General features: G+C 37.8%; 1 protein-coding gene across 2 annotated transcripts in view; it reads left to right on the forward strand.

The window, feature by feature from the left end:
• The window catches only part of ALDH1A1 (aldehyde dehydrogenase 1 family member A1), a 61252-nt gene that overhangs the window by 22784 nt on the left and 22387 nt on the right, over positions 1-16081 (forward strand). For both annotated transcript variants that reach the window (XM_034410241.3, XM_034410242.3), the window contains 2 exons: positions 11449-11553; positions 15130-15270. In XM_034410241.3, the coding sequence (XP_034266132.2) occupies positions 11449-11553; positions 15130-15270 (246 nt within the window). The remainder of the gene's footprint in view (positions 1-11448; positions 11554-15129; positions 15271-16081) is intronic.

Here is a 16081-nt window from a genome sequence, read left to right on the forward strand (position 1 = left end):
AACAGGGGTCTCCAACTTTGGCAACTTTAAGACTTGTGGACTTTGCTGGCTGAGGAATTCTGAGAATTGAAGTCCACAAAGTTGCCACGGTTGAAGATCTCTGTTCTAGAACATATGTAGAGATTATACAGTAATAAGTCATTGAGCCATGATGGCATCTGTAGGCCATGATACCTTCTGTATAAAATGGTATCTTACATACCACTATAAAGTCTAAGTGCTAGCGCTTAGAGTGCTAGTGGAGACTAGCACTTAGTCTTCAGTCTTAGGCAGCAGCAAAAGAGGAATAGTTTCAAGAGCGTGAGAAGTGCTTGTACCACTTTATACCACACCGATCAGACCACACTTGGAATATCGCGTTCAATTCTGGTCATCCCGATAGAAAAATGATATTGATACCTGAAAAGTGTGTAGAGAAGAAGAAAAAAGATTATTAAAGAACTGGAGGCTAAATCGTATGATTGAGGAAGTTATCTATGTCTAGCTTATCAAAGATGATAATGATTGAGGAGACAAGATAGCAGTCTTCCAGCATTTGAGGGGCTGTCAGACAGAAGATTGGCTTAATCTCCAATCTCCACTGGAGGACAGGACAAAAAGTAGAAGAGAGAATGAGAGATCCAATCTAGAAGTAAGGAGGAATTTTCTGACAGTAAGTACAATTAATCAGCAGAATAGCTTGCTTCTGGAGTTGTGTGCTCCTTCACTGGAGATTTTCAAAAATAGACTGGAGAACCATTTGACTGGGATGGTATAAGGCTCCTTGAGCAAAGGGTTGGACGAGAAGACCCTCAAAGTCTCTTCCAGCCCTATGATCTTATCTCTTATATCAGAGAGAGTTCTTCACTTGCTGATCGAGCAACAATTTAGAACTTCTCCCTCAAATCATGTTAGTCCCAAGGACCTAGTGAAGAAGAGAGAGTTGGACACCAGTTTTTTAATGTCAGTTCTATGCAAATCTCAGTATTAAGGTTCAGTGTTGCCTATAACTTAAGGGCAGATAGTGTGTCTCCTAATCTGTTAGGACTATATTTCTTATATCAGTTGTTTTACTCAATTCTGCCCCAGAGCTGCTTTTGGCGATATGGGCAGCTATAAAAATTTGATAAATAAATAAATACCAGGGGGAGGAGGTTCCATCTTCTGCTTGTGACCATTTGGTTGGACGCTGTCAGAAGCAAAATGCTTGATTCTGATAATCCTTGGTCCATCTATCAGTGCTATTCTTACATTCATTTTATTAGTAGGGGCCACTGTTTGCATTTATGTAAGCTATAAATTATTGGGAAGGAACTGTTTCCTTCCCAAGTGGACCTGTCTTTTCAATAGTAAAGTATTATTCACTCTTAAAGGAGCTTTTATCATTTTCCATTGCCTGATCAATTTTAAAAAACTGGAACATCTAGGATCAAACCAGGGAACCTGTGCTTTTTATAGCTTCTAGGGGAACAAGATTGGTCAACAAAACATTGATGAAGGAACAAACAAAAAGCATAGTTTTGTTGGTTTAGTATAGAGACAAGCAACCTGATACCTCCAGACTTTGGAGACAGTTTCCAATAATCCAGGAGGCATTCACCAGAGATTATATAAATATTCGAAATACTCAAGGAGAGGGGATATCAGGTTGCCAACTTCAGTGCCATTTCAGAAAGGTTGGGATGAAAATGTATGTAAGCTGAGCAGAACCTTATCTATATAAAAAGAAGGACCAGGGAATGGAAATTAAGGGGAATAGTAATTTTCTCACATGCCATAGAAGGGCATGAAAGTTCCCATAGAAGGTAATTGCCTTATAAATTGATTTTTTATGAAGATTTGTAATTTACTTTCAAGCCAAGATATTCAGGTCATGGGTTTTACCTAATGTATTTTCCCACCAAGTAATTTAGATTAGAGTAACAGATAGTAACCTTGGATGTTTCATGAGTTCCAGCTTGGAGATTCTAAAGCTAGAAGTGGTTAGTACAAGAAATTCCTGTTTAAGTGGTTGATGTATTTACCAAATCTCTATTTAGCGTTTGAAGTAGAACATTTCCCTGGAAGATTATGGTTCTCGCATGATTATCTTTCCCATTGATCAGTGCCAATTCTGTTCTTTGAACCTGGGGTAATAAAGCAATAGATACGATGGAAATAAACTCCAGGCAAGTCCAATCAAACATGACTTACTATAATGAAGTACTTCATAATGATGGAAAACAAAATTAGTTGGGCTTTATCCAGTTGCTGAGGAATCTGTGATTTGCTTACAAACCATTTCGCACATGATTTTATCTTTTACTTACTCTAATAAGCCTCACATGGTTTGCACTTGTGTTTTGGTTGTTGGAAAAGACAGCTGTAGGATCATCTCCTTTCTGCATAAAATTTCTCACTTTGAATAATCCCACTATCTTTGCCTAGAGTTGGAAAGGCAATATGTATAACTCTAAAGAGCCAAAGCAAGTCAGTGCAGATAATAATGAGCTAGATGGAGCAGTTATCTGTATTAGTTAATATGTATGTTCCTATAAGCTTCATGACCATATGTGGACATTGTGTTTGGGTGTGCCTTGGAACAAACAATACTGAACTATTGTTTATCAGGTAACAACATCTGAATTTAAGGAAGGGTCTCTTAGATCAGGAGTCTCCAACCTTGGCAACTTTAAGCTTTGCTGGCTGAGGAACTCTTGGAGTTGAAGTCCACAAGTCTTAAAGTTGCCAAGGTTGGAGACCCCTGATCTAAGATGGTTCTAGGAAATGTTTTGTGTGCTACTCCAGGAGAATGTAGCTACATCAGCTCGGTGGAGCTGGTGTGAAAGATTGAAAGGAGACTGGAATAAGGAATGTTAGACATAAACAACCAGCAGATGAGAGTAACATTTCTCAGGAATCAAATCAAATCTTCATTATATAGTCAAAGACTAGCATAAGGAAGGTGGGGAATAAAAATGTAAAAGCATAAAAATACAACAAAATAAATTTGCATATAAAAAGCTTAAAAATATATTTTTTTAAAAAACCTAAAAAAAATATTTGAAAAGTTTTAGAAAGTTTTTAAAAGCTAGAAACTATAAAACAGTTCTTTTTAAAAAAATCTTTAAAAAGCAAAAAAGTCTAAAAGAAAAAGGATTAGAGATGGACATAGATGGATATAGGGAAGCATGGCAAACTGAATTTATCATAATACAGAGCACTCTGTAATAACAAATTAGGTGCTCATTAAAACTGTTTTGTGGCACAGGTTATCTTTTGTGCAGCTGCACAGAACCTGTGTGTTATGGCAGGGTTGGTATTTGAGAGCAGCAGGGAGGTATAAAACTGTCCTGTGTATTCTGGGTAGTTATGCAATAATGTATTTTGAGGTGAGGCTAGTATGAATATATCTGTAGTATCTGCACTGGAGAATACACGTTCTGCTGTTTCGATGTGTCCAGAGTCACAGGGTCATTATCTCTTTGTTGTAGATCTTCCTTTATTGGCCTTCAAGGACAACTGAGGGGAGAGTGTGACATTGAGCCAGAGTAAAGTTTTGTGACCTATCTGGTGGGTTTACTGACAATAAAGGATGGGGACCTGGTTAGGTCCAGTTGGCTTTCTTTGCTTTGGCCTGAACATATTCCATGTTGAGTAGAAAACCTAGAGAGAAGCCCAAGTATGAGATTTTAGTTGTCACTGTCTTTTTCCATTGTCCTGGAAATCATCCCACATGGAGTGGGATGGAGTGGGGCAAGGCCAAGGGGGAAAATGATAGTCTGAGCCAGTATTTGAATATGGTCACCCATATTCTAGGCTCTACTTTCACAAGACCTATTTCAGTGTGGCATTAGAGATATATTTTGGGGCTTGAAGGTCCAATCTTAGGAAATTGGACTGAACAAGTTGTAACGGTGTAAAAATTGGAGAAGGGGCTCAGCTGAGTGCATAGAGAACTTGTGCTAATAGCTTGGCTTCAAATAATTTCAAAAATAACATGCTGCCAGAATGTAGGAGCCACCTAAGAATGGCAGCTGAGCTTTTCTGTGCATTTTCAGTGACATAGTCCCCAGAGGATGGGGGTTCCTACTATTGGCAGAGTAGGATGATTCCCAGATATCTGAAACAGGTGACCTGATCAATCTTGTGGCCATCTATCCTTTAAATGTGGTGCCTTCTGGCAAATGCTATGGTTTTGGTTTTCTGATAGTTGAGTTCTAGCTGGTCTTCCTTGCAATATTGTGCTATTGCTTTTAAGGCCAATAGAGGTTCTTGAAAGTATTGATGCACTGTCTGCATAAACAGAGATGTGTCTTCCAGATAATTTGGGGGAGTGAAAGTGTGTATTAAGGAGATGGTCCACTATGGAATTGATAAAGATGTTGAATAAGAATGGGACCAATACTTTACACCTTTCTCAGTTCCAATTGGGGAGATGGCTCTGGGGGTGACATCTTGCTTTGAGTGACATCCGTTCATGAAATACATATTGGATGAAGTCAACCAAGGAGGCCTCTAGTTTTTCCCAGAGTTTGACTTATGATATGGAATCAAAAGTTGCTTTGAAGTCTATGAAGGTGGCATAAAGGCAGATAGTGTTGCAGGAGGAGTATTTTTCAATGAGATACTGGAGGACTAAGCACTGGTCTATGGTAGCTCACCCTGCCCTAAATTTGGCTTGATCTTCTACAAGTCTGTCTCCTTGTTCTAGCCAGTTCTGGAGTTTCTGTAGTAGGAGACCTGCACAAACTTTGCTGATTGTATTGGAGAGGCTGATCAGTTTATAATTAGCAGAAGCATCCTTTTTCCTTTTTTTGTATGTAGGAACAATGATTGTGCGCCCCCAATCCTTGAGTACACACTCAAGGACAAAGCTGGTGCAGCAGAATGTGGTAGATTGCAGGAAAGATCACTTGATTTAATAATGTAATTCTAATAGTAGTTTTAAGACTGATTGGGTAGATGCAGGGGAGACATTGTAATATAATTTTAATCATATTTAATTTGTATTTTAAATTATTGTATTCTATTCTGATTTCATTCTAGAATGTATTTTACTCTAATTTTATTTTAAATCGTGTTTTATTCCTATTCCAATTTCAAATACAATCCAAGCTGCAAAAGTCCAGGAAGAAGAGATTAAAAACATTTAAAGAGATGTTTATGCTTCAATGTATAATAATAAATTGATAATAAATGAAACCTACTGCAGTTTCTAAGATTTTATTTTCCTTCCAATACTTGCATTAAAGCTCCTTATTGATGTCTGTGTGATTCTTTCTTTGATTGTGCCATGTAATATGGGGCTCGACAAGTGATAGATCTCTCTAGAATATCAAAGGTTTTTTTTTTACATTATTTACCTAGATTTCTTTTTCTGGATGAAATATGGTTTATGATGATGCACCAAATACAGCTCCAAATGTTAATGGATGATGATGTTTATCTAGATCCATTTCGACCTCACCTTCACTATGTTGAAATGATATTGCCTCAAGTGCTTTGGTTAATATCTTGGCCAAGAGAAGATGATGGAATAGTTGGACTATTCCAGATGATATTATTCCTTACAGGTTAGAGCACAATACATTCAGATGAGCTCTTCATTAACTTGGGTTGTGGTTCCAGCTCTGAATTTTCTTGAGAAAGGAAGATTTTGACTCCACAGCCATTTCCAAAGCATTCTGAATGAGAATCCCCTGGAAAGTCTTGTAAAATAAAAGATAATCCAGAATGCAGAGGTGATGTTGATAACTGAATCTTGCAGAGAGCACCTACTACATCTATGCTTGAAGAATTTCAGGGATTTCTGGCTGGTTTCTAGATAAAAGCTACTACTTCCCATGAAATGTAAATACGGTAGTCTAGATCCAGGAAACTGAAAACCTTAAGTAGTTCTATGCAGGTAATCCTCAATTTACAACCACAATTGAGCCCAAAATTTCTGTCGCTAAGTGAAAAAATTGTTAATGAGTTTTGCCCCATTTGATGACTTTTCTTGCCACGTTTGTCGAGGGAATTGTTACAGTTGTTAAATTAGTAACACGGCTGTTAAGTGAATCTGGTTTCCCCATTGACTTTGCTTGTCAGAAGGTTGCCAAAGGGAATTACGTGACCCCGGGACATTGCAACTGTCATAAATGTGAGTCAGTTGTCAAGGACCCAAATGTAAATCACGTGACCATGGGGATGATGCAATGGTCATAAGTGTGAAAAATGGTTATAAGTGCCTTTTTCCGGTGCCGTTGTAACTTGGAATGGCAACTAAGTGAACTGTTGTCAGTTCAGGACTACCGATATAGAATATATGGGATCCATCATTGGAAGCTAAAATGTCACAGTATTCTTCTCTACCATCTTGGCTCTCTGTAACCCAATTGAGACAGAATCAGACTCCTGACTGTGCCACAAGTATTCTTACTTTCTTGTTCCTTGTGGTTAGTTTCATAGGTCCCGAGAACTCCAGAGGAGTCTGGAGGCTCATGAACACATCTTGGGAGACAATGAAAGTTGCAATAGTGGCCAAAATTGTGGAAACCTTTTGGGGAAAGTGTATTTTCTAAAACTAGCTAAAAAGACCAGTTTTTTGGGGAGTAGTACCACAAAATTATATATCAATGGAAAAATAATTTAATCAAACAATGTAATGCAATAATTTTTTATGAAGGATTTGCTATTAGAATAGCAGTTACAGTATAAAGAAGAAAAGTGAAACACATAGAAAAAACGAGATATACAAAAATTATCACGTCAGTTAATACTTAGTTGGGTAACTTTGAGCGTGAATTACGGCCTGACAGTGTCTTCCCATGGAGTGAACCAAGTCTTTTAATTCTGCAGCTGTTATAATGTGAAACCAAGATTGAATGATTGCTTCTATTAACTGGGTTTTATTGCTGAGTCACTTCTGATTAACAAGTTTCTTTAGTCGGCTCCATAGATTTTCAATTGGGTTAAGGTCTGGGCTATTCCCAGGCCATTCCCGCAGTGGAATATGATTATCTTGAAACTGCAAAAAAAGTGTTATTATTAGCCATCAAACCTCAAAAATACACTTTTCCCAAGAGGTTTCCACAATTTTGGCCACTACTGTATAGGGGAAGTTCTATCCACAAATTTTTCCTGAGCTATACAGTATGCTACTCCTCAACTTACAACAGTTCATTTAGTGACCATTCAAAGTTACAACGGCAGGGGGAAAAGTAACTTATGCCTTATTGCAGCATCCCCATGATAATGTTTTCAAAATTCACATGCTTGGCAACTGATTCATATTTATGATGGTCACAGTGTCCTGGAATGATGTGATTGATTACCTTTTGTAATAGAGAAGTCAGACTCACTGAACAACCACATTACTAACTTAACAACTGCAATGATTCACTTAACAACTATGGCAAGCAAGGTCATAAAATGGGGCAAAACTTACTCAACCCATGTCTCATTTAACAACAGAAATTTTGGACTCAGTTGTGGTTGTATGTCAAGGACTACCTGTGTATGATCTAGGATACCATCATGGGAACTGATGTTATTTTAATCTAAGATTAAGTTCCATGGAAATTTTAAGAAAAAAATAGGGGCACACTGAGTACAGATTTTTCAATAAATAAATTTAGAGTTCTCTATTTCTCATCAAGCTTCTTCCTTGTAAACTTAAATGAAAGATTTAGTTCTCCAAGGCATATTGGTTCTGTTATATCCAAGTTGTGACTGAAAATAATGACATGAGGAAATAATGAAAAGTACTGTACCTCCTTTTTTTGTGTTAAATTTATATTTACCAACAAAGAAGTAAAGGGAGACTAGTATAGATCTATTTCAAGCTATTTAGTTCTGGTCAACTAGCCATACCCTTCTGAGATTTGAAGCCAGGTTTGAATCCCGGAAGGGTATGACTGAAGGGTGAAATTTACTTGCCTTCACTACCGGTTCACAAATGTGAGAGTGTGTGCACTATGCTTGTGCGTGACACCTTTGCGCATGCGCAGAGGGTCAAAAACGGGATGTGATGACGTCTGGGAAGGTGGGCGGAGCCTCCCGCCGCCGGCGCTACCAATTTGTCCGAGCCGGATAGAACCGGCTGAACTTCACCACTGGCATGACTATCTGACGAGAGCTAAATAGCTTGAAATAGATCTATACTAGTCTCCCTTTACTTCTTTGTCGGTAAATATAAATTTAACACAAAAATAGTTTGTCACAAAAGCGACTGCCTGCGAAGGCTGCTGAAAGGGAAAAGTGGAAGCAGTATGCTCCGTCCCATATTTGGGTAGACCAGGTTGCCCTGATAAAAAACACTTTACCCTACCTCCTGTAAATCTTTGAGCCATTGGGCTAAAGGTGCTGATAAGTACATGCTAGGAAACCTTCCGAAAAAGGCATGCCTCATTATTTTCACAAACGTACATGAATTTGATATACTGTCATTTCACAGACACAGCACTATTATATTAATATTTACCTTACTCTCTGTCTTTAGGAGCTGAATGAGCTGCCAAGTACCTCTTTTTTTTTTTACTTAACATTCTGCTTCTTACTTATTCATGCTTGATTTAGTTTTTATTGTGAGTCGATCACTCTTGGATTTATTCATTCATTCAGCATCTGCCTCTGAGCCTAGTTACTAGGTTCCCCATTAGATTCTTTTATTGGTCAACTTATACCAACTTTATGTACGAAAGAGATTTTGAAACCAAGTTTGTTTCCACTGCTTGCCCAAAGTTAAAATTGGGTTTATATTATGTATCTAACTTTTAAGAAATGGGTGCAATTTCCCAGTTGTTCAAGTCATAGTTTGTACAAGGTTAAAGTAACACCATTATCACCATTATTGTTCTTAAGAGATGGTTACCTAGTATGGGAAGACGAGAAGCCAATTTCATGATTTATTTGTAGTCTAAAAATTAAGCTTAACCTTGGAAAGAGAGGACAAATTATAAATGCATTTATAATTACTATAAAGAAGATCAGAAGTCACTTTTTATATATTTCTTTTTTTTATTTCTTTTCTGTTTAATGATCACTTCTGTTTACTTTCTTTTTTCTTTAAATTGGTATTGTTTTTAGTTTGTAAAAAAACTTTGTAAAAAAAAAGAGTTAAAAACTCAATTAAAAAAAAAAAAGCTAAGCCAATAGGATGAAATGATGAATTGGGGCTGGATAAAATGATCTCATCCACTGTCCATCGCATTTACATAAAATGTGGAGCACACACCGAATCATCACCTCTGACTTCCCATGTGGTGGTGTAATACAATATTTCATTGCAGAGAAGAACAAAAGGAGTTCTGTAGCCTGTGCATGTTGAGTTGTGTGAGTTCTAGTTCTGCCTTAGGCATGTAAGCCAGCTGGGGAACCTTAGACCACTCTTCCTCTCTCAACCCAACCCAACTGACAAGGTTGTTGTTGTAGGAAAATAGGAACAGGAAGGAATGTTGTGTATGTTTGCAACCTTGAATGACTTGTAAAGGCAGGATTAAAATCTAATATGTAGGTAAGTGCATAGATTGTGTGTGTGTGTGTGTGTGTGTGTGTGTAAGAGAGAGAGAAACGGAGGGAGAGGGAGAGAGAGACAGACAGACCGACAGAGACAGAGAGAGAATTATATGTTCTATAAGGATGTTAGAAATTAACTGGAGTAAATATGCCCCCCCATTCAGCGGTGAAATGCACTTACCTTTGCTACCGGTTCGGAAATGTGAGCGTGCATGGCTCTTCTGTGCATGCACAGAGCCTTCTGCACATGTGCAGAGGGTCAAAAACAGGATATAATGACGTCCCAGCAGGTGGGCAGACCCTCCCACTGCCGGCACTACCGGTTCGTGCGAGCCGGATAGATCTAGCCAGATTTCACTGCTGCCCCCATTGCTATGCTGAAATCCTTCCATTACTGGTCATAAAAAAACTAGAATTACTAGAATTAAAATTAGAATTACTACATTTGATACAATTCCTTACATTTCAGTCTAAATAAATCTGAAGAAATGGTAAATGACTGCAGAGTTGGTGAGTTCCAATAAATGGCAATTCAGCTGAACTGTTTTTATTTTGCTGTTCACCTGATCTCCACCCTATCCATCCCTGCAAGGAATGGCTAGACCAACCCTAGAAATGAATATTTTGGTGGTAGAAGGACATTAAAATTTTCAACAAAAACAACAACAAAAAAAGGTTAAGAAAGCATCGGTTTATTTTTAATCCACCTAGGTTACCACCTGTAACTTACAAATACTACAGGTAGGAGCCAAAAACAACATGCCATGCCATGTGCATACCGTGAGATTGCAATTTATTTTTATGATTGTAATGTTGTTTTTAACACTATTATTATGTAAGCCACCACAAATTACTTTTGTGATGGAGGCAGCATAGGGATTGATTAAAAACATACAAATCTAGCTACCCATCTACACACCCTGGAAGTAGATTGTGACTGTCTTGGCACGTCCCATGCAGAGAAATGCAGGGTTTATGGAATATCTGAGAGGCTTAAATAAAATAAGATTTATAGAGAAGAAACATTAGAAGGTGAACACTGGTCACTTTAGTGGTCAGCCAGCTGTTGAAAATGAAGAGCAAGGAAAATACTTTTTTTTAACTCCATCTCTTGGCTGCTAACAAAAACTCTCTTCAGCTTCAGTCAGTCCTAAGGCCAGTTTAACCAAGCATTAAGCTTTGAGTAAAGGAATCTTCCCTCCCTCCTATGTCCTATCACCTATGGCACGTGTGCCCAAATTGGCACACGAAGCCATGTCGCACGGCACTTGCCTGTTTGTCTTCCGGGTTTCTGGCTCGTATGCGCGCATGACAATCAACTCTCCTTCGTGCTCACGGCAGTGCCGAAAACCAGCCTGTGCATGTGCGCCGGCCAGCTGATCATTGGGCATGCATGTACACTAGAACCCCTAAGTTCGACTTTTCTGGAGCGCGATCCCGACAACCGTGCATGTGCGCGACATTTCCAGATGACCTTTTCGGCACTGAAAAGGTTCACCATCACTGTCCTATCCTCTCCACAGAGGATACATGAACACATTTATGATTGTAGATTGGCTTCCAATTACCATTTTGAGTGAAATGCTATGTGAGCCAGAACAGTTTTTAAAAGCTGAAATTAATCTCTCCCTCAAGCCTGCCATGAGGACTGCCTTGTCTCTTCTATTGACAGGCTTATCCTCCCTCCCTCTCTCTCTCCCTCGCTCCCTCCCTCACTTATTTACCTACCTACCTGCTTACTTACTTACTATATTTATAGGCTGCCTATCTCCCTGTGGAAGCGATTATAACATTCCATAAGAATGTGATTGTTCAGCAGCATCTTTTATTTCAAAAGGGCATAATTTTTGCAAATGGTGTGTGTGTGTGTGTGTGTGTGTGTGTGTGTGTGTGTGTGTGTGTGTGTAAGAGAAAGACAGACATATCAGAGAAATGCAATATGGCATTTAATAACATCGGTGTCAACCTTTGTGTTGTATTTTCTTACAGATATTTATAAACAATGAATGGCACAATTCAGCCAGTGGCAAAAAATTTCCTGTCTATAATCCTGCAACAGGAGAGAAAATCTGTGAGGTGGAAGAAGGAGATAAGGTACGCTTTTAATCTTTGCTGTGTCATGGATTTCCATTCCAGCCAGCGTGATCAACAGTCAAGACTAAAACTGGAACACCTATTTCTGTGCATTTCCATATTTAAGTTAACCCATAATTCATTTCCTCAAGTTTCTGAACTAAATATAGCAAAGACACATGCAGAGAGAGAGTGAATACTTGGAAGGATTTCTCAGTCATAAATAAGCTTTCAACAGTTCCAAACACTTCCATAATTCTGTTGGATGCAAAATGATTTCCTAGGCAAATCAACGGTTGACTTGGCTTTTCAAGCAGGTTATGGACCAAGTTGATTTTGTGATCCTGTTTGAGCGATTGCTGGGATTTTCTTTTTCCGTGCATCTCTACATGTGGCATTTTGTTTTTCGTGATTTTTTTAAAAAAACTTGGCAACTTTAAAATGTGGGGGCTTCAACTTCCAGAATTCCCTAACCAGCATGGGAATTGAAGTTCACACATCTTAAAGTTGCCAGGTTTGAAAAACACAAATCTATGGTATCCTGCTCTAGCATCATTTCTGATTTAATGGCCTTATCAATTAAATAAATGAATACTAACTATTGTTAATAGATTGCTAATAAGCAATCGCTCTCTTCATACAAGAAGTGATCTTCCCTCCCCATCTCATACTCCCACCAGGCAGGACTGCTAAACTTGATAAGTACAGAAAATCCAAGCACAGCCATGAAAGGCCAAGGCCATTATTATAACTATTGTTTTCTGTACCTCCCACTATATCTCAAGACTGAGAACCATCAGATCTGGGCTGCAGAAATCTGGAACACCATGAGAAGCAGCATAAAGAGTTTTCTGAGAAGTTTTTTGCTGTCATTCAATGATGACAGCCCATATATAGTAGCCTTTTTTTTTTTTTTTGCAGCCCATATATAGTAGCCTTTCTCAAGTGCTCACATGCTGTAATTGTAAAGAGCAGCAAACACAAAAGTTGTTTCCTTGCTGTTGCTGGATGGATTGGGCAGATAGCTGGAAATGGACATTTTCTTCATTTGATAGGTGATGTTTAGTGCCCAGGACAATCCCAAAGTAAGGATTGTCCTAACAAACAGAGAATGTATGTTTAACTTATATTTGGTTTTAACCTTGTTTCTAACCCTTAACGCTAGATGGAAGAAGGAATCCCTGATAATACAGGAAGGTACTTGGCCAAAGTTAGAAAATCAGATTTATATGCATCTTAAGTGAGAAGTCCTGGTTTGATTGCAAAAGCAATTGAAGTGTCAGCAATGGGGCTCCTGTCTGTCCTGAACCATACAGAGGACAAAACTGTGTGACTGATGGAAGCCTTGTGTTAATTTTTTGAATAGTGAAAGTCATTTAGAAAGTATGTTCTTTGCATTCAATCCAAAGATCCCTTTTAGGAGTATTTTTAAAACTGCACATTTGCTTAGTACTGGCTGATCTCTCCTTGTAATGTCAACTGAATCATGTGCCCATATCCAGGAGTACCTTTCAAAGAGGGCAAAGAGATGGTTAATTATGCAGTTCATTTTATCATCTCCTCTTAAATAAATAAAAAAATAGTATTACAAATGAAATCAGTTGCTATTTCATCTGCCTCCAGTTCAATAATGCAATTTGTTACAATGATTCAGATATTTTTGTTGTTTCGTAAAAGGTTTAACAATTTGAGAAAGTGACTGTTCAGGTTAATTTCTATTAAGTGTGGTTTTTTTTCAAATATCTGTGTTAATTTATTCAAATTTGTTATAGCCACCCAACTCTGATGGACTCTGGTTAGTATAGAAAACAAAATAAAAATAAAAATAGACAAAATATAAAAACACACAGAGAGCCCAAACTAAAACGATCTTAAAAGCAATAAAAAACAAATAAAATACCCTACCCCCAAATACAATAATACATTAACCCAAGACTTGAGACCAAAACTTTTCAAAACCTAGGAGAGAATGCTCTGCCCTTTTCAAGAGAAGGCACACTACATTGGTCCTGCACAACAACAACATTTAATAGAGGGTACCTAAAGTACATCCACTGTGAGGTGCAAAGAATTGGGACTATTGGTTGGATTGCATTATAGAATATTTATTCAAGCCTATACTGAAGAATCTGGTCGATTAAAGTTCAACACTAATTTGGTGCCAACCGAATTCAGGAGGAGCTGGACTTAGAGCGCTTTTGGGAATACTCTAAGCTGATGATGTGTTTAACTCCACCTCCCACAGCTCTGCCTGCTCTTTTCTACATCCATTGCCAGAACAAACCCGAAAAGTAGAAACCTTGGAGGGAAGTAGCCTCAGATATCCATGTCCTAAGCCAGGGGACACCTGCAACTTTAAACACTCAAAGAGCCATTTGGACCCATTTCCCACAGAAAAGAAAACACCGGGAGCCACAAAACCCTTCCCATGCCTGACTATTTCTTGAGCGGCCACAAAACTAGCATATGTAGTTGAATTAAACGTTCTGTTTCCTTCTGAAACTTTTCTGTTTCCTTCTGAAACTTTTCTTTTCTTGGATTTATCCATAGTTGGCTTACTGGGGGTTGAAAATCGCGTGCCGGCGGATGTCACACATTGGCAGTTGTGACGCATATTTTGAGTGACAGAGAGCCACAGCAGAGGGGTAAAAGAGCCATATGCTATTTCCGAGCTGCAAGTTGCTGACCCCTGTCCTAAGCCATATAGTGTCAACGATTGCTAATAACTAAATGGTTTTCTGAAGCGCACAAATCTACAAATCATACAAATAAATGTAAACTCCAGATTCTAACATTTAATAGATGAACCAATAAATTTTAGGACTTCGACTGGTGCTTACAAATGACACCACAAAGGATTATTCATTTCAGAAAACACTCTTTCCTTGCTCCGAAAATCAAATTATAAGGGAAAGAAGTGCATGGGATTGTAAAATAAACCATTTCACTCAGTTTGTTCATTCAAGCTACAATCACTAGGAAAAGTTTTAAACTTTTGGGGTTTTAAATTAAGCCAAATTTATTTAATACTTTTAAATTATTTTAAATTGATGTCTATTCTGTTTTTAAATAGGCTGTACACCGCCCTGAGTCCTTCGGGAGAAGGGCGGTATAGAAATAAAATTATTATTATTATTATTATTAAAATATTTTAAAATGATTATATTTTTAAATGGTCATTTAAAGAAACAAAATGTAATCTTAACATGTCTTTTTCAAAAAGGCAACTGAATTTTCTTGGTTTTTTTTTCCTTTGAAAAATGTTTTACATCTCCTCCAAAAAGCTTCTTTGGTTCAGTTCTTAGATGAGAAGCGAAATGTTTTTTTCAAAGGAAAAAACCAAGAAACTCCAGGACTTGTCCAAGCAATCTCTGAGAACTGGACATAATTGAATGGAAGAAAACTCTACACTTATTTATATCTTCTGGAGAACGAAGAAAATGTTAATGTGTACTAACAATAGTGTTAAGAAAGGAAAATGCCTGGAATTGTGCTGATGTGGGCGTTTGCAGAATTGTTACTCTAGTGAACAATCACTAATAATCATGATCTGAAAAGTATTGATATGACATGTGTGAGGTTTTTTTTTCCCCACAGGAAGACGTTGACAAAGCTGTTAAAGCAGCAAGGAAAGCATTTGAGTTTGGATCCTCCTGGAGGACAGCAGATGCTTCAGAAAGGGGCAGGCTGTTGAACAAACTGGCGGATTTAATTGAAAGAGACTATCTTCTCTTAGCTGTGAGTCTAAGTTAAGCAAACCTAACTTTTTACAATGAGATTCTTTCAATGCCTTTGAGTACTCCAGTGAAATGATATATTCTTGTTTTAAGAGAATATAACCAACCCAAAGTCATAGTTTAGAAAAATCCACATTGTTTCCTTGTCAGAAAAGCTGCCTGTTGTGTTCAGCGAGTTATACAAGATAGATTAAGATCTCCCTTGTCTTTCTTAAGCAAGACAGAAAAATGACCTAGTGTGATAAGGTAACATTTCATCACTGTTACTGAAGAAAAATAATGAAGTGAAGAGGGCACCAGGTAATGCTCCCAGTATTAATTTGAAAACCAAGTTGTACTGAGGGGAGTCTCCAAATTTCCAAAGTAACCTTTAGGTCAACCACAATTTTAGAAGAATGTTTAAAGTATAAGAATGTTGGATTTGTTTTGCTGCTTTCCTGCACAAGCCCATCTAGTTTGACGCTATTCACCTCAGGACCTGAGAATGAAAAGTACAATCTTCAGTTACATGTTCAAAGTCTTAATCTTTTTTTTTTTTTAATCAACTATAAATTTGATGCAGAGATTATCATCTCTCAAACAAGGAGGAAAAATTGGAGAAATTGAATGAATTAATTGACTAATTTCAAAGAATGTGGGTGCATTATAGATGAAAGAATGAAAATGGTTGTGGAACCCATCCCAATGGGTTTAACCATTTCTTTTCCATTCTTTGCTCAGCCCAGAAAACCAAATTTACAAATATAAAATAAATATCTTCATTCAGAAAGGGCTGTGAAGTAACATTTTATGAACGATACAGCAATTACAAG

Source organism: Pantherophis guttatus, chromosome 2, assembly GCF_059756535.1.
Source record: "Pantherophis guttatus breed Tessera chromosome 2, ASM5975653v1, whole genome shotgun sequence".
NCBI lineage: Eukaryota > Metazoa > Chordata > Lepidosauria > Squamata > Colubridae > Pantherophis > Pantherophis guttatus.